Source organism: Pelodiscus sinensis, chromosome 15 (assembly GCF_052426305.1).
Source record: "Pelodiscus sinensis isolate ZL-2025 chromosome 15, ASM5242630v1, whole genome shotgun sequence".
Taxonomy (NCBI): Eukaryota; Metazoa; Chordata; order Testudines; family Trionychidae; genus Pelodiscus; species Pelodiscus sinensis.
Window position 1 is genome coordinate 2,236,403 of NC_143066.1, and position 20,287 is coordinate 2,256,689.

Consider the following 20,287-nt stretch of genomic DNA (forward strand, 5'->3'; position numbering starts at 1 on the left):
TTAAATAGGAAAACTGGAGCCACGGAGCTGAAGAAAGCATCTATAATGAAACAGGTCTTGAAGTACCATTTTCCATTCTGCAGCAGAATCCACTGTCTCAAGAGGCTGTACTCAGAGCAGCAGTGCTAAGCCAATGCTAGCTCAGCCACAGCTAGGTTTAACATCTGGACAGATCATCCCAAGTCCAAAACAAGGTCTGGATTGGTAGATGTTATGAAGAGATAGACTCTGCGGGATAAATCTGTTCCAATGCGCCGTTCTCTCCTGTTATCTTCTGCTTTTACCCGAATGTCACTCAGCAGGAGGAATCTATCCTTCTCTGTGCTGCACTCTTCATAGGCCTTAGAAGAAACAGGAGAACAAATTGGTGTAGGCAACACATACACATAAAATTCTATGGCATATGACAGAGCCACTGTGGAAGAAGGGGCAGGGCTCGGTTCAGAGGATAAAGTCATCAGGAAGAATTTTTGCTCAAGATCACCCCCAATTCCCCAAACAACTGATGTGTATTCCATTCTCTATGTTTCCAAAGCAGCGTTTGCCTGAGACAATGCTAACCAGGGTGAGGTGAGCAGGGAAGAGGAAGCATGTATTTGGCAAAAGGACTAGAGATGCTTTTAATTGTAAGTTCTGCCTCACTTGATCCTTGCTATCTCCTCCCTCTCCTTTGCTTGGATTGTTAGAGCCAACTGATTGCCAAGGAGGCTGGTGTAGAAATCAGACATTTAAAAATGATCGCAAAGAAAAGCATTGGATGTAGCACTGGAAGATCCACTGACCAAGCCAGGCCAGAGGTGAGACTAGACATAAGGCAGAGGGGAGTCTTGGGCTAGCTGGGCCACTGGGCACACTGTCAGCAATTACTGAAATGGCTCCTTAGTGTGATCATTAAACCCCAGTGATGTGGGAACAATTTTTACAGTGAAAGAGCTGACAGCCACTGAACCAAAGGGTAAGCCTTGGATATAACGGAAACCACTTCAAGCCAGGGCCTGCTCCCTTGGTTCCAGCACTTGCATTAAACCCTCCTGTTTGCAGATACGGGCATTTTGGAATCCCGTGTTATACAAGCTGTGTCCACTGATGGTCCCACCTCCATCAGACAGGGATTTTCCACTGGAAGGGAGTAGACCTTGTCCTGCTCTAGAAAAGTTCTCTACCCATGCCTTCACTTCATTAGCTCTGCAGCAGGGTTTTAACCCATTGCTAAGTGGCTCAAGGGCTTACCTGAAGCAGTAGGCTTGGGGAAGGATATGCTGCTGCTATGGCTCCTGCCACAACAGGGCTGACTCTGTTAAACTGCTTGATTTGTCTCTTCCACAGCTGTTTCAGTCCCGTGCCATCCTTCTCTACTCGTATACTGCTGGGCCAGCCCCCATCAGTGCAGAAGGAGAATAGTTGAGTCTTCAGCTGTTTCCTGCAGGAAGACAAATGCAGGGATACGAAAAAGTGATGCATGTCTGGGAGATCACATCTTGCCTGCAGCCTCTGTAATTGGGTTTCTGGCTGGTCCACCTCTTCCTCCAGGACCAGTATTTTATCTCCATTGGCTCACATTACTCTTCCTCCTGTTGCTAAGAGGGCAAGTCCTACTGTCATCTAACATTCCTCAACTGGATCTTATTTCTCAGCCTACTCCTCTTATCCCACCTCCACAAACAATGCTATTCCTAGATGGCAGAGCACAGTGTACCATGTGTGTGAATGGCAATGGGGAAGGGAAAGAGCCGAATCATCATACAGGGCCAGTCATGAAATGAACATTCCTACATCCAGTCTACTCTGAACATCTGATAGGAGACAACCTGGGTCCTCCCCCTCTACATGGAGCCTCTTGAAATACCATGGCACTGAGTTCAGCCTCAGGCTTTCTCTATGAGGAGCAACATCAACCATGCTCCCACCATATGTCAGAGCTTCAACCAGAACAAAGAGTGAGGCTGATGTTCTGGGTTTGGGGTTCAGCTGAGGATTAGGAGTGGAGAGCTGCTGCCTGGGTGACACAAACTCACTTATATGGACGTTTTGCTATTGCCTTGGTCAGCGCAGAAACATGTTGGCTCAACTCATGCCACGTGTCCAGGAACAAGACCTCAGTGTTACCCCAGAGCTGCAGCACCACCAGGCCCTGGAGGAGGAGGAGAACTAAAATTAGAGAAACATGCAAGACCCAAAGCAAAGTGATCCCAAGCTGAGAGCAGGCTTGGGAATGCCAGCCACAAGCAAGGACACCTCCCGAAAGGCCCTCGCCCTGCTCAGACTTCCAGCTGGCAGAAGCAGCCTCTTAAAGGTCCCACTCTGCCCCTGAGAAAGGGAGGAGCAAGGAAGGAAAACATACATCTGGACACTAAGAGGCCCTCCTCAAGCTTATACTGGGATCGGCTAAATGCATTATCTCTGATCACACAGCACAGCAGCAAAGCCTGCTCATCCCCTATTAGTTCCCACTAAGCCTGAGAGTCATAACCCCAAGAAGCAGGTCAGCAGTTTAGAGCCCACCTTCCCTTCAGCTGCCTTGTCTATTTAGACTGTATGTGCTCTGGGGCAGGAATTGACTCTTGCTCTGAAGATGTGTAGGATGCAATGGGACTCCGATCCCCGCTGGGGCCTGGAGATGGTAATGACGAGTCCCAGGGCCCAGTCACAAAATATCTGCCTAGGCACTGTATTATTTTAGCTGGCACCGCAAGAACATGGCACAGGTACAAAGAACACACTGAGGGCCATTGCAGAGTCGACAGTTGCCAACTACCCCAGGCATCTCCTATTGAAAATACTGATGAAAGGGTCTGGCTTGACCTCTCTCGAAAGCAGAGGCCTCAACTGGTAGGTTCAAGAGGGGCAGATGCAGGAGCAGTGCAGGATTCACCCATGATGCTCTTTGTCAAACTCCTTCACAGCCCCATCCCAGAGGGTGAGAGGAAAGTGGAGTCTCTATGTACCTCAGCCCTTGGTCTCTGATGAAACTGACAGCAAAGAAGGGCACTAGGATGTTTGCTTTCATAACACAAAAGCTTGGACATTAAGCCTGGGTCTGAGCTTGACAATTCCTTTTACACAGGCCACTGCATACTAGGGCTGTGTCTACACTGACACGATCTTGCACAAAAGCGGACTCTCTTGCTCAAGAACGTGCTGCCTGTCTACACTGGCTGCGTGTTCTTGCGCAAGTAAACTGACGTTCTAATGTATAAAATCAGGGCTTCTTGCACCAGAACTCTGATGCTCCCGCTCAGGAAGAAGCCCTCTTGCGCAAGAGCTCTTTCAGAAGAGGCCAGTGTAGAGAGGCAACATGAATTTCTTGCGCAAGAAAGCCCTATGGTTAAAATGGCCATCAGAGGTTTCTTGCGCAAGAGAGTCTACACTGGCATGGATGCTCTTGCGCAAAAGCACATCTCTTGTGCAAAAGCACATGCAAGTGTAGATGCTCTCTTGTGGAAGAGTTTTTGCAGAAGAACTCTTCAGCAAAAGAGTTTTTGCATGAGAACGCGCCAGTGTAGACATAGCCTAGTTGGGGTGTTTGAGCAAGGGGTGTGGACTCTGCCAACCTGGACCAGAACTAAGCCAGTATCCACAGAATGAGAAGCTCCAAATCCTCACTACCAATCTCCTGAGTATCCCTGTTCCTCCCCAATCCCTTTGCCAGTAACACCTATGAGTTTTCCAAGGGGGAGGAGAATGTCTGGTTCAGGAGAGCTGTCACCTCTCCTAGCAGGCATGTCCCTGAGTGCTCTCACACAGCTACAGCTCCCATGTCCTCAAGCAACATTAGAGTTCAAAGCCTGTAGTTTGTTCACCTCCTCTAGCTCTTGCTGCGTCATAGACAACTCTGGGCTGAGCTGGAATCTGAGGTCCTTGTGTCTGCTCTGCTCTCCAGGTGTCAGTGCCGACTGCTTGTCCTGATGACTGTCATACCTAAGTAGAAGCAACACTCATCTCACACATTCTCCCCTGGCCCTCCCTTGGCATAGTCATGTCTTAATTATGTACTGACTAGATAGACTCCTGGCAGAACCAGAAGTCCTGTTTTACCCTCCCGCATCTGCCAGCTCCTCCTGCCATAAGCCAGAGAAAGGGAGGGGTGAAGGAAGCATTTTAGTTTTGAGTCATGCCCTCCAACCACATACTGAAGACAAGAAAGACCTCCATTTGATTCTGTTCCTCCATTAGACTATCCATCCAACACTGTGCAGTGCTAAACCTCCACCTCTCCTTTTGGTCTCACATAGGGATGGGCTGAGTAGCCACCATTTGGGATATAGGACCATTCTGAGTACCAGCACGTGGACCAGAATGGCCAGTCGGAGGGAGCGAGGGGGACAAGCAGCAGGCAGGGAAAATGTAGCCTGGTTCATGGGAGTTGTCCTAGGTGCCCTCACGTGAAAAGATGCCAAGGAATGCTGTTGCTTGGGAGCCCTCCTCAGAGGGTTATCTGGAATGGTGTAGGCAGAGACCTCAGCCACTGTAGTGGCCTTCACAATGTGTAAAGATTTGCTCTCCCTCCATTATACGCAAGGCTACAGCTGACCTAAAACAGCCTTCACGGTGTGTCTGCATGAGTATGGAACAGAGAGTCACATGAGTATCTATGTGACTAGGATGTCCTCCCAGGAAAGCCACTGACCAGCAACTTCACAAGGTGCCGAGAAAGGCTGGATCCAGTGAAGGCATGCACCCCAATTTAAGCAGGAGCTCAGGGGAGCTTGCTAAAGCTCAGGATTAGTGAGTAGGGAGGACACCACAGCCTGTGCTGGTGTCCAGTGCAACTCCAGCCAGATTCGCCAGGCAACTCTGCCATTCCATCACGACCCTCGGCTTTGAGGAGCGGCAAATCACTGGGCTTAAAAATGCCCCATTTTCTGCAGTACAGTTGCAAAATGGCCCTCTTGCCCCTTGCAATGCAATACACTGTTGCTTGAGGCCAGGTGTACATCTGAGAACATGCATTTCTTTGCACAAGCATGTTTCTCACACATACAATGCCTGCTATGTGATACAGTGAGCTGCTGGCACGGCATGGTTTTTTGCAGCTACAATTTAGGCACTAAGATTTGAAGTTTATCCCTATATGTCTCTCTTCTGAAGATAGCCTCTTCCACACTCACTTATGTGAGCTTTCCAGCCACCTACTACGCAGATCATACCATGTGTAGGCGCAAAGTCCAATGACAGCCAGGCTGTAGGATTTTAGGGAGGGGCCCTCCAAACAGTCCAAAGGCAACAACTGGCTCAGATCAGGCCTGTTCCCTGATGGGGCTTCTCTTAAACTCTGAAACAAAACAAGCAAATCACAAATCTCTTTCTTCCTTCTCAACACCAAGTGAATGATGGTGTAGTGGGAGAACTGCGAGGTCAGCCTAGTCACTGGGAACAGATGGTAGCTTGGGCAGGGATCAGCTCTGATCTTAGTTTGGCTGCTGGAATGCAAGGCCACTGTGTCCTTTCTGCAAGCTGTACCCAACACTTGTTATAATCCCAAATTCCTCCCTCCTGTTCACCTTTTTGTTTATGCTTCCATCACTGATCTCCTCTTGAGCAATGTCTGTTCCAGCGTTCAGTTTTCTATAGCACCTGCCTGAATGTGATTGTTAACGCCCCAGGGTAGGGGCCTTATTTTCTTGGGACTATAGAAATAAAAGGCCACATGGGGCTTTTCACTAGGTGACTGGGCAACAAAATGGCAGATTAATTTTAACATTGATAAATGCAAAGTAATGTACATTGGAAAAAAATAATCCCAGCTATACATACAAAATGATGGGGACTAATTTAGCTATAACTACTTGAGAGAGAAATCTTGGAGTCATTGTGGATAATTCTCTGAAAACATCCATTCGATGTGCAGCAGCAGTCAAAAAAAGCAAAGAGAATGCTAAGAATCATTAAAAAGAGTTAGCGAATAAGACAGAGAATATCTTACTGTCTCAGTGTAAATCCATGATACACACACATCGTGAATACTGCATGCAGATGTGGTCGCCTCATCGCAAAAAAGATAATCTCGGCATTGGAAAAAGTTCAGAAAAGGGCAACTAAAATTATTAGGATTTTGGAATGGCTGCCATATGAGGACAGATTAATAAAACTGGGACTTTTCATCTGAGAAAAGAGAAACTAACTGGGATTATGATAGAAATCTATAAAATCATGATCAGTGTGGAGAAAGTAAATAAGGAAAACTTATTTACTTGTTCCCATAACAGAAGAACTAGGGGTCACCAAATAAAATTAATAGGCAGCAGATTTATAACAAACAAAAGGAAGTATTTATTCACAAAACACACAGTCAACCTGTGGAACTCCTTGCCAGAGGATGCTGTGAAGGCCAGGACTTTAACAGAGTTCAGAAAAGAGGTAGATAAATTCACAGATAGGTCCATCAATGCTTATTAGCCAGGATGGGTAGGAATGGTGTCTGTAACCTGTTTGTCATAAGCTGGGAATGAGTGACTGGGAAGAGATCACCTGATGATCACCTGTTATATTCATTCCCGCTGAGACATCTGGCATTGGCCACTGTTGGAAGACAGGATACTGGGTTAGATGGACCTTTTGTCTGACCCAGTGTGGCTGTTCTTACATGTTCTTATCAATAACTAGTTGCACATCTCTTTTGTTTCCAAAGATTATGCTTCTCAAATTGTGTGCTTTGAAAGTTTCCTTTGTGCAAATATTTGAAGCATGGCTCTGAGTATGCAAACACTAACACATACAAAGTGATGGATTTGGCTAAAGCAACAGTCTGTCAGAACTTCCACTGCTCTGCTCAATAAGATGCACTATGCTCAGACAGGCTTTGTATATTCTACTCCACAGCTCTCTATTCACATTTGTGCATTCTGTAATATAACTCTAGAATAACTCCCTTCCACTTGTGTTACTGTTAAAAGGCAGCTTTCCCCAGACTTCTCTTTAGACCCAGATTTGAAAATGTACTCTACCTGAGTTACAGACAAAAGACGTTTGAGAAAGTCCCTTGGATCTACCAGCAGCACCACCTCATTTTCCTCTTCGGACTTCACCAGGGTATCATCCTAGGGGAACAGAAACAACTTCTGATAGGATCTAGGCAATCACTTTTCATTTCTTGAAACCAAGCATGCCCAAAATGAAATTAAGTTGCCAGGTCTCAGCCCAGTTATACCATCTGGAATGGAATGACGTAATGGCTGAAGTTAGACCTGTAAAAGGCAGATAACATAAATACAGAGCACTGAGGGTGCAGAGAACAGAGCAGGACAACTACAAAATTCATCAACCTAGATAGAGATGTTCAAACTGGACTTGGCTGTACTGCAGCCTGTGTTATCACCTAATTTAGCTCATTGGAGATATTCAGAAAGGGGAAGACCCCATCAAGGGGAGAAAGTAAGCAAAAGATTCACACTACATCTGCACTGCACACCATATCAGTGAGTTACAGCAGTGCTTCTCAACCAGTGGTATGAGTACCCTTAAGGGTACGCAAGAGAAGTCGGGGGGGGGGGCGGGGGACGTTAACACAACTGAAATTTGGAGAAAACTTAATTTTTGTTTTAAGTTTTACAGCGCTTTATTATTTTTGTACTTTTTACACCCAAAAATGTCATCGCCTGCCCAGCTACAATTAAGTTATTTAAACAAATGTGTTGCAATGGTAGGAAAAAATGTGTGTGTCTGAGTGTGTGTGTGTGTGTGTATTTTTTTAAAGGGGCTACTCATAATTATTTTTTTTGAAAAAGGGGTATAAAAATTTTTGTATAAAAAAAAGTTTGAGAAACACTAAGTTACAGCACCAGCCAGCTCTTATACCCCAAAACATTTAAAACTCTGGTCATCTGAAGAAGTGGGCAGTGCCCACAAAAGCTCATGATCCCATCTACATGCTTTGTTAGTCTATAAAGTGCTACCAGACCATTTTTTAAAATGTATCCTGTACACTGTACAGACTACCTTGGCTACCCCCTGAAGCTTCTGAACATTTAAAGGGTTACTCAGACAACCAGTCATCAAAGTACAGGATTGCTCTCAACTCAGCAACCTGAAATCCTTGTAATGGACATGGGAATAAACAATGGTGCTGCACTGACCATTGCAGTTTATCTGCAACATTCCTCATTTGGCATCAAACAGAAGGTAACTTCACTCCTTAGGATTTCCAACAGCCTGCATTCAGAAACAGCCACAGGATTTTCTAAAGAGCTCACGGGCTTCCTTTAGTAGCAAGGGAGCCTACTGTTTTCCCCAGTGGTGCAGTTCAAATCATCATTGGCCATCAAGGACGCCTCGCAGACACAGAATTCTTTTTAGAAATCTTTTTCAACTAGTTATCTGAAACCTCTCCATGATCAATGGCTCCCCTGACCTCCATCCTTTTGGCTGCAGACATTCACAGTCCTTCCTGGATGTGTATGTGTTTGAGAAAATGACAACCAGTTGCATGAAAGTCACTCACTCAGAAATAAACTATAGGTCAATGAGACTCAAGTCCATTCCCTGAGCTACCAGTGACCTGAGACTGATGACCCCATAGCCCCGCCCAGAAAGACAAGTGGAAATGCCCGCACTAATAATTAATGCAATTCAAAGCTCCTTTCCCACAGCATAGCTGTTATCAGTTTAAAAGTATAAAGCAGATGAGGAAGCCCTCCAGAGAGTGAGGACAGATTGGATTCAGATACTTACAACACTGGAGAAACCGTTAGGAGTGTTTCGCCTCCAGGTTATGCTGCAGGGCACTTCCTGAGGCTCAATGTAGTAGTTACATTCCAAGGAATCAAAAGCCTTCATCAAAGCATCTGACCCAGGATCTTCTAATAGACCTGAGGGGAAAGAGAGCCCCTGAGGAGGTCAGAGAAGGGGGTCTCTACCCACATGCTGTCCTTGCCTGTGGACACCACTCCAGCAGCTCCCATTGATCAATAATGGAGAGCTGTAGCCAGTGGAGGCTGTGGGGCTGGTGCCTGTGGACGGGAGGACAGCACATGGAGCCACTGCTTCTGGGGGTGGTTGTGGGGCCAGAGCAGGGGTGGGCCTGCCTTGGCTCCACTGCCAAGGCAGTGACCTCAGAGAAGGAAAGGGAGTGGTAATAAACAGTAACTAAAAGCCACACAGAGGAAATGATTGTTGTAAAATCCTGACTGAATATGAAGAAAGTAAATAAGGGAGTATTGTTTGCTCCTTTTCATAATACAAGAACTAGGGGTCACCAAATGAAATTAATAGAGCAGAGTTTGGAACAAACAAAAGGAAGCATTTCTTCACACAATCCACAGTCAACCTGTGGAACTATTTGCCAGATAATGTAGTGAAGGTCTGTCACAGGATTTAAAAAAAATGCGATATATTCACTGAGGATAGGTCCATCAATAATTATTAGCTAGGATGGTGTCCTTGGCCACTGCTGACCAGAAGCTGGAAATGGGCAACAGAGGTTGGATCACGTAATGGTTACCGGTTCTGTTCATTACCTCTGGGGAACCTGGCCCTGGCCACTGTCAGAAGACAGGGTACTGGGCTAGATAGACCGAGGATGGCTGTTCTTATGATTATTTCAAGCTTGAATACTGAATAGAGCAGTATGCTGCATATCACCGCATTATCTCATAGAGAAATTTGCAGCACACAGTTTATTACAACCAGCACATGCAGGGGCACTTACAATTAATTTTGCCTTACTCTTCCTGTTAAAAGACCCTATTTACAGTTGTTTGTAACTTTGCCAATCTTAAAGCATACGGAGATGAAATTTTCCACCTCTGGAGTCTGTCTCAAACTGACTTTATAATGGGAAGTTTCAGCAAAAATAGTTTAGACACTTCCAAGAACAAAACTAGGAAAAATGCATTGTTTACCCATGTTAGAAATGTTCCTATAACCATTTTAATTGGGATGCTTGTATGTCTTCATCCTTCATCACAGGGACTTGAAATTTTGTAAGAGAGTTACTCTACGTGTCAGGGATGGACATGCCTTTTGTTATCCTGTGAAAATTCACCTAATCTGCCCAAGTCATAAACCTCCAAAAAAGTCACAATTAGCACATGTTCAGGAGAGACTTGCCTGTGTTTAGCACCTAAGAATGTCCAAAGATTCCATCTGCCTTGAGCATGCTTCATCTCCTCACTGCTCCTACATGCCAATGACCTACGCACATGCCATCATTGTGGAACAACTAAGCATGCTGCCTTTTGTCTGTTGCTGACCTGCAACTGTTGTGGGACACTGTGCCATAGGAACTAAGCTTTGTTTCCCCTGCTGGCAGCCAGCAAAAAGGAGGGAGAGGAACCCACTTGACTCTAATGCAGAGGGGAGAGAAAAAAGAGAGGGGACAGAGGCAGGAGCAGAGTAGGAGGGGAAGATAGGCATATAGGGGATATTGGCCGAAACTGGGAGGAAAACAGGCAGGAACTAGAAAGAATAGCATCAGGAGGTGAAAGGGGCTTGAGTTGGGGAGGGTTAACAGAAAAGTTGGAGAAGACCCAGACAGAAGAGTTACCAATAAAATATAACCACTAGAGAATGCTCTCTTACAAAGCCTGCAACTGAACCTATTATTCCTGAATCTCAGCATTCCTCTATTGTCCGGAAAATAGCTGTAAAACCCACCAGCAAAGTGGATCTCCATCCCCCTCTACTGGCAAGTCCAACTGAAGATACAGCCTTCTCCTGGAATCAGTTACTCTGTTAGCTTAACTAGTAGTGCACTGTTCTTTTAAACAGGGAGGAAGGAGAGAAATACATTGTGGGAGGCTGACGTACACAGAACCATTCATGACAATATTTTTGTCCCATCAGGCATTGGGCACCTAATTCAAATGGGCTGCAGAACCGGTGGAATAGCTACCCACAGTGTATTGCTAGTATGGCTGAAGGTAGCTTTGGTAGTGGGGTTGCATTCTGTTGACTTCATTTGCCTACTGAGGACATGCACCTTCGACTTTGTAAAATCAAATGCTAAAAGTTGACTTCAATACATTTGGCCTAATTTTGTAATGTAGACGTGCCATGAGAGAGCAGTGCCTCCCAGTTTAAATTAATCTCCACCTTCATAGTAGAAAGTGGTATTAGCACAGTGAGATCCTTAGAATAAACACTAGAAAAAAAATTAAAGCTAGTTCAGAGATTGTCTACCTGGGTCTATGCAGACAGTCATGTACTTCAGACATTGGTCTGGTCGAAGCAGCTTCAAAGTATCAAAAGCTTCCCTTCGCCTTTGTTTTTCTAGTACCTCCTGTGCTTTTCTCCTTTCTTTTTCTGTCTTTCTGATTTCCCTTTTGAGTTTCCTTGATTCTGCTCTTGCCTGACAGGCCTTTATATCTGCTGGAATTCTCTTCATTATATTTTGGCTTGGAGAGGATGTAGCTACTTGTTGAGGAGAAGCTGGCTCACTAGCACTCAGACAGCTTTTCAGGTCTTCTTGTACAGCATGATCACAAATGCCATGATCCAGTGTGTCAGCAGTTGGGTTCATCAGGGTAACAGTTTCTGTTTGATGTGATTCAATATCACTGTCTGCATCAGAATCTGAAATTTCCCAGGCAGCAGCTCTTTTGAAAAACCTGTTGATTTTGCCATTGGATTGATTCTTCGACTTTTCCTCCATGGTTTTATTTTTCTCTTCTGCGTTTCTAATTACCATTGTTGCTTAAAAGGCTGCTTAGAAAATGCAGAGTCACTTGATATTCCATGCCAATTTCTAATATATAAAGCACTAGTACACATTTATTTTTAAAATATTTACCCTTTGTTCAGGTTCGTTTTATTTATTTTAATTGCAAATAAAGTAAGAATCATTAAAAATAGAATTTCCTTTCATGGTTAGTAAAATCTAGCTTAGGACAAACAAGCAGCTCAGCGATAGGATGTAGCTTTCACGTTGAGTCCAGCACTCTCTGAACTCCACACCAGCCGGACCGGCTCTGACAAACTCACCAACTACCAAGCAAGCAACTGGCCTGGCGAGCCATCGGATCCCAGTGTTTCCGCAGAGCAGGCCCCTACACCCGGAGGTGTCGCGGGGAGGCGAAGGCTGCGCGCTCCTGCCGCTGAGCGAGCCGGGCCAGCGCGCGAGGGCGGCAGCCGCGGGGCGCAGAGAGTCCGGGCCGGATCCAGGCGGGGACGCGCCCCAAGCCCCGCCCCGAGCCCGCGAGGGAGGCCCCGCCCCGCGCCGCGCGGCAGGTTCCAGGGCCCGGCGGGCCGGATCCAGGCGGGGCCGCGCCCCGCCCCGCCCCGAGCCCGCGAGGGAGGCACCGCGCGGCAGGTTCCAGGGCCCGGCGGGCCGGATCCAGGCGGGGACGCGCCCCGAGCCCGCGAGGGAGGCACCGCGCGGCAGGTTCCAGGGCCCGGCGGGTCGGATCCAGGCGGGGACGCGCCGCCAGCCCGCGCCATGGCCCGCAAGAAGCTGCACCGCCCGATCGCCGCCCTGGCCAGGAAGATCCGCGAGTACCGCGCGCTGAAGGGCCGGCCCCGCGACTCGCAGCGCTTCGCCCTGGATTACGAGACCATGGCCCGGCCCTTCACCGGCAAGCGCCTGCCCGTGCTGGCCTGGGAGGACGCGAGGCGCGAGAGCCGCCTCTTCGCGCTGCTCTGCCAGCGGCCGCTCTTCGGCCTGGGCCGCGTGGTCACCCGCAAGGCCTGGCTCTGGCAGTACGAGGAGCCCTGCTACTGGCTCATCACCAGGGTCCGGGTGGACTACACCGCCGAGGTGAGCGCCGGCCCGGGGCGTGCGGCCCTGCCCGGGAGCTGGCTCCCCGGTCACCGTCGCGCCCGATTCAACCGCCTCCGCAGCGTTCACAGTCTCGCTGCCTGGCCCCGGAGCCAGACTCCCGACCCTCTTCTCGTGTGCGCCCCGGGAAGCACCAGAGCACGGATTGCCTCAGAGGAGGCACCGTGTAATGAAAATCAGAGAGACTAGGATAGTGCTTGAGCACTGCAGACACCGCAGGAACGTCCCGAGACACACTCATTAGTAGTGTGTGTGCTGTAGATTATGCACGTACGTAAGGATCTGGGCCTTAGTGGGGGACCTGTATTTGTATTGAGTCATTATAGAACTGAGAGCAGACAGTATATAGTACTCAGACAAATTATACTGCATTATTTATCACAACGTTAATTGCACAGGTGGTATAATGGCATTTGTTCAGTATTCTAGAAGAACACTAGTAGCCACAATTAGCAGTTATTGACATCAACTCACTTTTTGTGGCTCATGAGTAGTAAGACTATAAAAGGAGTTTCTCCTTGTGAATAGCATTGGTTCTTTAAGTGAACTGAGCACATTTTTGTTTTGTTTTTTCTTTGCAGAACTTGGATCATGGGAAAGCCTGGGGATACCTAACATTCAGAGGTAAATAGAGCTTGATGCATGCCTCACAAGCAGGATTAGAGACAAAAGTTAGCGTATAGGGCTAGGGGCCAACATAACGGCCAAACTGGGTCAGACACAAGGTCCATTTAGCCCAGTATCCTATCTGCCAACAGTGGCCAATACCAGATACCCCAGAGGGAGGGAACAGAACAGGTAATTATCACATGATACCTTTTCTACCCTTCCTAGCTAGCTTTCATGGAGGTTAGGTCCATCAATGGCTATCTAGCTTTTTTTTTAACCGTTTTTTAAAGCAGTTTGGTATCATCTGCACGTTTTGCCACCTCACTGTTTATCCCTTTCTCTAGATCATTTATAACTAAGTTGAATAGGATGGGTCCCAGGACTACCTCTCTCCACTCTGAAAACTTATCATTTATTCCTGCCCTTTGTTTCTTGTCTTTTAAACCAGTTATCAGTCCATAGAAGGACCTTCCCTCTTACTCTATAGCAACTTTTACTTTACTTAAGAGACTTTGGTGAAAGACTTTGTCAAAGGCTTTCTGGAAATCAGTCTACTATATCCACTGGATCCCCCTTCTCCACATATTTGTTGACCCCCTCAAAGAACTCTAGTAGATTAGTAAGGCACAATTTCCCTTTACAGAAACCATCTTGACTTTTTCCCAACAAATTATGTTCATCTATGTGTCTGGCAATTTCATTCTTTATTATAGTTTCAACTAATTTGCCCAGTACTGATGTTAGATTTACCAGTCTGTAATTGCCAGGATCAGTGCTAGAGCCCTTTTTAAATATTGGCATCACATTAACTATTTTCTAGTCATTAGGTACAGAAGCCAATTTAAAGGATAGCCTACAAACCATAGTTAATAGTTCTGCAATTTCACATTTGAATTCTTTCAGAATTCTTGGGTGAATGCCATTTAGTCCCAGTTACTGTTAAGTTTATCAATTTGTTCGAAAACCTCTCTGACACCTCAGTCTGGGATAATTCCTCAGATTTGTCACCTAAAAAGAATGGCTCAGGTTTGGGGATCTTCCTAATAACCTCAGCCATGAAGACTGAAGCAAAGAATTAATTTAGCTTCTCTGAAATGACTTTATAATCTTTGAGTATTCCTTTAGCATCTCGATCATCCAAGGGTCCCACTGGTTCTTCTATGCCCACGAAAGCTCATGATACCATCTACATCTTTTGTTAGTCTTTAAGGTGCTGCTAGGTTATTTGTTGTTTTTTAAGTATTTCCTGCTATGTTAGACTCTTTGCCTCATCTGATCTGACCTATACTTCCATCCTGTATTCCTGACTAGAACATAGAGAATCTTTATTAATAGACCCTCCCCCTATTAATAGACCCTCCCCCTGTCTGATTCATGTGCTCCTCCACCCCTTAGTTTAAAAACTGCTCTACAACCTTTTTAACATTAAGTGCCAGCAGTCTGGTTCCATTTTGGTTTAGGTGGAGTCCATCCTTCCTGTGGAGGCTCCCCCTATCCCAAAAGTTTCCCCAGTTCCTAATAAATCTAAACCCTTCCTCTCTACACCATCATCTCATCCACGCATTGAGCATCTGAAGCTCTGCCTGCCTACCTGGTTCTGCGTGTGGAACTGGAAGCATTTCAGAGAACGCTACCATACAGCTCCTGGATTTCAATCTCTTTCCTAGCAGCCTAAATTTGGCCTCTAGAACCTCTCTCCTACCCTTCTCTGTCATTGGTACCTACATGTATCATGACCACCAGCTCCTCCCAAGCTCTACATATAAGTCTATCTAGATGTCTCGAGAGATCCGCAACCTTCGCAAGTCACCATACGGTTCTCCCGGTCATCACAAACCCAGCTCTCTCTGTTTCTAATAGGGCTGTCAATTGACATTCATTAATGCCTGCGATTAATGTGATGAAGTGCCGCTGCAGCGCTTCAAAGGGGCAGCGCAACATGGAGCATGGGATCAAGTGAGGACTCCCAGCTGACCCCGGGCTCCACTGCCCCTTTGAAACACACGGGTTCCGGGGAGTTCCCAGCTGACCCAGGGCTCCATGGATGCCCCTTTGAAATGCTGCTTTTGAAGTACTCCCCCCCCCTCCTTTTGCTGCCTTTAGAGGCAGCAAAGGGAAGTGGTGGGGGGTCGACTAGTCTTTAACTTCCCTACCGGGGATCAGCTGGAGGGCCCAGCTAATCCCCGGCTCCATGTGGCGCTGCTGGTGCTTCAAAGGGGCAGCACAATGTGGAGCTGGGGATCAGCTGGACACTGCAGCTGATCCTGAGCTCCTAATGTGCTGCCCCTTTGAGGCGCTGGGGTGGTGTTTCCAAGGGGCAGTGCAACATGGAGCCCAAGATCAGCTGGGGACTCCAGCTGACCCCGGCCTCTGCCTTGTGCTGCCCCTTGGAAACTCTGCCCCGGCGCTTCAAAGATGCAGCACATTAGGAGCCCGGGCTCAGCGGGGGATTCTAGCTTATCCCGGGTTCCATGCAGCGCTACCCTGTTGAAAGGCCGCGGCTGCGTTTCAAAGGGGAGGCGCACATTTAATCGTGATTACATTTTTTTAATTGCTTGATAAGCCCTAGTTTCTAATGACTGAATCCCCCATTACTAGCACCTGCCTTTTCCTAATGACTGAAGTTCCCTCCCCTGGAGAGGTATCCTCAGTGCAAGAGGATACCATAACATCATCTGGAAGGAAGATTCCAACTATGGGATTATTTCCCTCTGCACCAGTTGACTGTTCTCCTTCCCTGAGCCTTTCAACCTCCTTAACAGCACAGGGGCTGTCTGACTAGAGATGGAAAGCCTCATCTGCGTACCTCTGTGCCTTCCTTAGCTCCTCCAATTCATCCACCCTGGCCTCCAAAGCACGTGGTCTTTGAGGGCCAGGAGCTCCTTTCACCGAATGCACACATGCCCCACCCGTCCATAGGGCAGGTAATGATAATTACACTGGGTGCAATAAACAGGATTGCCCCACTCTGCTGCTGGGCTTCTTCCTGCATTCTCTCCTACAGATAATTGGATTATTCAGGAGGAAAAAGTTGGCTTTCTTGTCACTCGGCAATCCGCCTCCACTGGTAGCTCCCCTTTTTCACTCACCCAACCTAATAAAATGAAAGCAAGAAAAGAAAACTTCCTAACAGTTTGATTTAGTCCACTGTAGAATTATTTCACAAGGAAAATAGTAAAAGTCCAATTCGTTTTAAATTACAAAAGTAACTTGAAGGAATCCCTAGAGACTCTGTCATAGTGGACAATCTGTGTTGGCAAGGAAATGGAGTCCGACAAATCGGTTCTCTTCCATCTGAAGTGTTTTATAAATATTAATGAATTAAACTCCCCAACATCCCTGTAAAGTATAGAGTTGTGGAAACTGAATAAGAGAGGCGAAATGACTTGGTCAAGCTAACAAGTGATCAAGAGCAGTGTCAGGACTATAATCCAGATGTTCTGTCAGTTGCCTGTGTTATCTGCTATACAACTTGTAGTGGGAGTGCGTACTGTAGTACAGGGGTCCCCAATGTGGTGCCCACTGGGGCATTTATGTGTGCCTGCCTAGCGCCACCCCCAGGTGCCCGGCGCATGCACGGCCCCACACCGGGCGCCTGCTTCACGCGCGGCACCCACCACCCAAAAAGGTTGGGGACCACTGCTGTAGTAGATACAACTCCCATAAAATATCCAGTACTATGCCGAGCTGAGGCATTGGAGATAATGCAGTGGCATAGTCCTCATTATGGAGTTTGTTCATAGTATTGTTTACTTGTTCATCATCTTTCCTTAGGCAAGACATATAATGAAGTGAAAGAGATTGACAAGGTGATGTATCATGACTGGCGGATGGTGCCCAAACATGAAGAGGAGTGCTTCAAGAAATTTACTCCAGTGTCAGTGGAAATCATTCAGTATGTGCCATATCCCCCCCTTCTCCGTGCCATGATCCTTGCACAAAGGCAGAAGGAAGGAAAACTTGACACACAGGAACCACTGATTGATCTGGAGAAAATCATCATCTTCACAAACGACTACTTTAAAAATCAGAAAAAAGCTAAGGGGACACCAGTATGAAGGTCTAGAGCTGTACATGTTGGAGCATCTGAAAGGCTTTTTAATATTCTGTGTTGATTGCGCATACAATTCTCCTTAATGAAGAATAGGACCATAAGCCACATGCCCACTTCTGGTTCAATGTATTAAAGTATAATATGTTGATGTCTCAATACGTTTCACATCCAAATGTGCAACTTTCTTGTATATATTCAGAAGATGTAGTGATACTCAAGATTTTTGTGGTCTTTCATTCGCAGAGGGCCCTCCCTTTTTTGTTCCTTGCCTTTTCTGGTGCGGCGTATGTGTCCAGGTGTGCAGGCAGACCGCAAATGAGACTCTTTTGAGAGGATGCTCTCAAAGTTTGGGCCTACAATAATAGAATGACGACTCTAAAAATGGCACCTTCAAGCTTCTCTTATCCTGCTACTACAGTTCCAAAGACATGAGTTGGATTCTAGTCTGTTTTGTGAACCATTAGCAGACATATTAATTAAATTTCAATTTTAGAACCCTTTGCCTTGATACATCCCTAACCACTATGTGACTATCCAATAAACACATGCTTATCTGATAGTTGGCTAGTGACTCAACTGGTCACTCCCTTCTCTTCTTCCCCCCCACCTCTCTTTCAGAGAGAGGCACCAAGGGGGTGGAATAGGAGCCGATGCTGGGCAAACTGGCTTAAAAGCTGGTTCCCCAGCATCATCTCCATCCCCCCTGCTGAACTTGTGCTTTTTAAATGTATTAAGAGCTAGATGGCTCTTAATACATTTAAAAGGCAGAGCCACAGCAGGGTTAGCTCCCGGGGTTGCGAACTAACCCCACTGTAGCTCTACCCCTCCCCCCCATCAACTAATTGACTAGTTGATGAAAATTCTATTGATTAGCTGATTAAATGCCATTTAACATCCCTAATAGAGGCATCTCCTCAACTATAGCCCTAACTAAACCCATAAATACCACTCAAATGAACTAGGATTGTGAAGGTCATGAGCAAGATAGAAGGAATCCATCTTGACTTTCAAATTCCACATTGTATGCCAAATTGACAGTGGGGAAGAAGAACCCATCTTTTTTCTTATAAACAGTAAAAGGTCGGACTCCCTTTTGCAGTCAGTGTCAAGCTGCCATTTGCTTCAATGCCCCTGTGCTATTTTAGGATTAGTTGATGCAAACAAACCTGTTATTAGAACCTGTAATGTTTGAGCATGCTAGGTCATCAGACCTCAGCCACAAAACTTACCAGAAGTAAATCAAGAAAAGAAAAAAAAAGTGGACCTGTTTAAACAATAAATACATTAATTTTTTACAAGTGATCTTATTTGGTATTTTTTCTGTGATCTTATTTGGTATTGGTAATACAATAAAGAAATATCAAAAATATTTTTCATTGCAAAAAGGCGTAGTTGTATTTTGAGATTTATTTACCCCTTTGCAGCCTCATAATGAACTATACTGTCCTGGCCAGGCACCCATTCCAGCAGAGCACATTGGCTGCTTCTAGACTGGCAAGTTTTTCCACAAAAGCAACTGCCTTTGCGAAAAAACTTATCAACTGTCTACACTGGCCCCTTGAATTTCTGCAAGAACACTGACGATCTCATATAAGATTGTCAGTGTTCTTGCGGAAATGCTATGCTGCTCCCGTTTGGGCAAAAGCCCTCTTGCGCAAATGCTCCCCTCCTGGAAACTCTTGGCGGCGGCGCGGGGCTTCCCCTGCCTTCCTGCAAAATGGCGGAGCGTTCGCCCCTCGCTGTGCCATTCCCTGCCCACCCCCTGGACGCACTGCGGGTCCTGGCAGACCCATCACAGCCCCCCGCTGGAGTACCTCCCAATACTCCAGCATATCCGATAATACGGCACCACCTAGGTCCCAAAGGTGCCAGATTATCAGAAGTCTACTGTAGTTCTCTGAAAACATCCACTCAGGGTGCAGCGGCAGTCAGAAAAGCACATAGATTGTTAGGAATCATTAAAAAAGGGATAGAGAATATCTTATTGCCTCTCTATAAAACCGTGGTACACTTACATCTTGAATACTGCATACAGATGTGATTGCCTCATCTCTAAAAAGATCTATTGGCATTGGAAAAGGTTCCGAAATGAGCAACAAAAACTATTAGGGATTTGGAATGGGTCCCATATAAAGAGAGATTAAAAAGACTTGAATTTTTCATCTAAAAAAGAGGAGACTAAGGGAGGATATGCTAGAGGTCTATAAAAGTCATGATGGGTACAGAAAAAGTGAGTAACAAAGTTATTTACTGGTACTTGTTTCCATAATATAAGAATTGGGGGTCACCAAATTAATAGGTAGCAGGTTTAAGACAAACAAAATGAAGGGTTTTTTTCACACAGCGCACAGTCAACCTGTGGAACTCCTTGTCAGAGGATGCTGTGAAGACTAGGACTTCAACATGGTTCAAAAAAGAGCGAGATAGATTCATGGAGGTCAGGTCCATCAATGGCCATTAGCTAGGATGGGTAGGAGCGGTGTCCCTAGCCTCTGTCTGGAGATGGGTGAAGGGGAGGGATCACATGATGATTCCCTGTTCTGTTGGGAGACAGGCGCTGGGTGGATGGACCTTTGCTCTGACCCAGTGTAGCTGTTCTTAAGGATCCCAAGCAGCGCCTGTGCGGCGGCCTAGCGCATGCACCAGCCTGGCCCTTAGGCTGCCAGTGGGGTAAGGACACTGCGGCGGGGTCGCAGGTTTAGCTGTAATGAGACACACGAGCGCCTCAGCGCGAAGCAGGCAGCTGGGCTCCGGGCTGCACGGCGTGTGGGGCGCTAGGCGCTGCAAGCCTGCTAGGCGCGTACCCGACAGGGCCTGGGGGGCTCGTAACACACACGCATTCCCCTCCCCCCCTCAGCCCGGGGCTTTCTGGCAGCCCCTGTGGCTCGGGCTGAGGGGCGAGACGGGCACGTCCT

General features: G+C 46.7%; 2 protein-coding genes across 4 annotated transcripts; one reads left to right on the forward strand and one right to left on the reverse strand.

Annotated features, from left to right (window-relative positions):
• Positions 1-28: 28 nt before the first annotated feature.
• On the reverse strand, positions 29-12,055 carry EME2 (essential meiotic structure-specific endonuclease subunit 2). 3 transcript variants are annotated; one of them, XM_006130043.5, is made up of 9 exons: positions 11,917-12,029; positions 11,116-11,637; positions 8,668-8,804; positions 6,945-7,037; positions 5,148-5,272; positions 3,801-3,918; positions 2,016-2,131; positions 1,231-1,420; positions 29-341 (listed from the first exon to the last, which is right to left on the reverse strand). In XM_006130043.5, exons 2-9 carry the CDS (start codon positions 11,621-11,623, stop codon positions 174-176), a joined length of 1,455 nt encoding a protein of 484 aa, XP_006130105.2. In that variant the 5' UTR covers positions 11,624-11,637; positions 11,917-12,029; the 3' UTR covers positions 29-173. The 3 variants fall into 3 exon arrangements, with proteins under 3 accessions (XP_006130105.2, XP_006130104.2, XP_075755087.1); XM_006130042.5 differs by having other exon boundaries at positions 11,116-12,055; XM_075898972.2 differs by lacking the exons at positions 3,801-3,918; positions 5,148-5,272 and having other exon boundaries at positions 11,116-12,055.
• A 159-nt stretch (positions 12,056-12,214) lies between these two features.
• MRPS34 (mitochondrial ribosomal protein S34) lies at positions 12,215-18,759 on the forward strand. The gene is made up of 3 exons (XM_006130057.4): positions 12,215-12,688; positions 13,291-13,333; positions 17,093-18,759. The coding sequence occupies exons 1-3, from the start codon at positions 12,371-12,373 to the stop codon at positions 17,374-17,376; spliced, it is 645 nt and encodes a 214-aa protein (XP_006130119.4). The 5' UTR covers positions 12,215-12,370; the 3' UTR covers positions 17,377-18,759.
• Positions 18,760-20,287: the final 1,528 nt, after the last annotated feature.

Coding starts and splice junctions, on each gene's coding strand:
- EME2 (XM_006130042.5), bottom strand. CDS start 11,623: ATGGTAATTAGAAACGCAGAAGAGAAAAATAAAACCATGGAGGAAAAG. Junction 8,805..11,115: donor GACTGTCTGCATAGACCCAG/GTAGACAATCTC, acceptor CTTTCCCCTCAG/GTCTATTAGAAGATCCTGGG. Junction 1,421..2,015: donor ATAGCAAAACGTCCATATAA/GTGAGTTTGTGT, acceptor GTCTTCCTGCAG/GAAACAGCTGAAGACTCAAC.
- MRPS34 (XM_006130057.4), top strand. CDS start 12,371: ATGGCCCGCAAGAAGCTGCACCGCCCGATCGCCGCCCTGGCCAGGAAG. Junction 12,689..13,290: donor GGGTGGACTACACCGCCGAG/GTGAGCGCCGGC, acceptor TTTTCTTTGCAG/AACTTGGATCATGGGAAAGC. Junction 13,334..17,092: donor GGGATACCTAACATTCAGAG/GTAAATAGAGCT, acceptor ATCTTTCCTTAG/GCAAGACATATAATGAAGTG.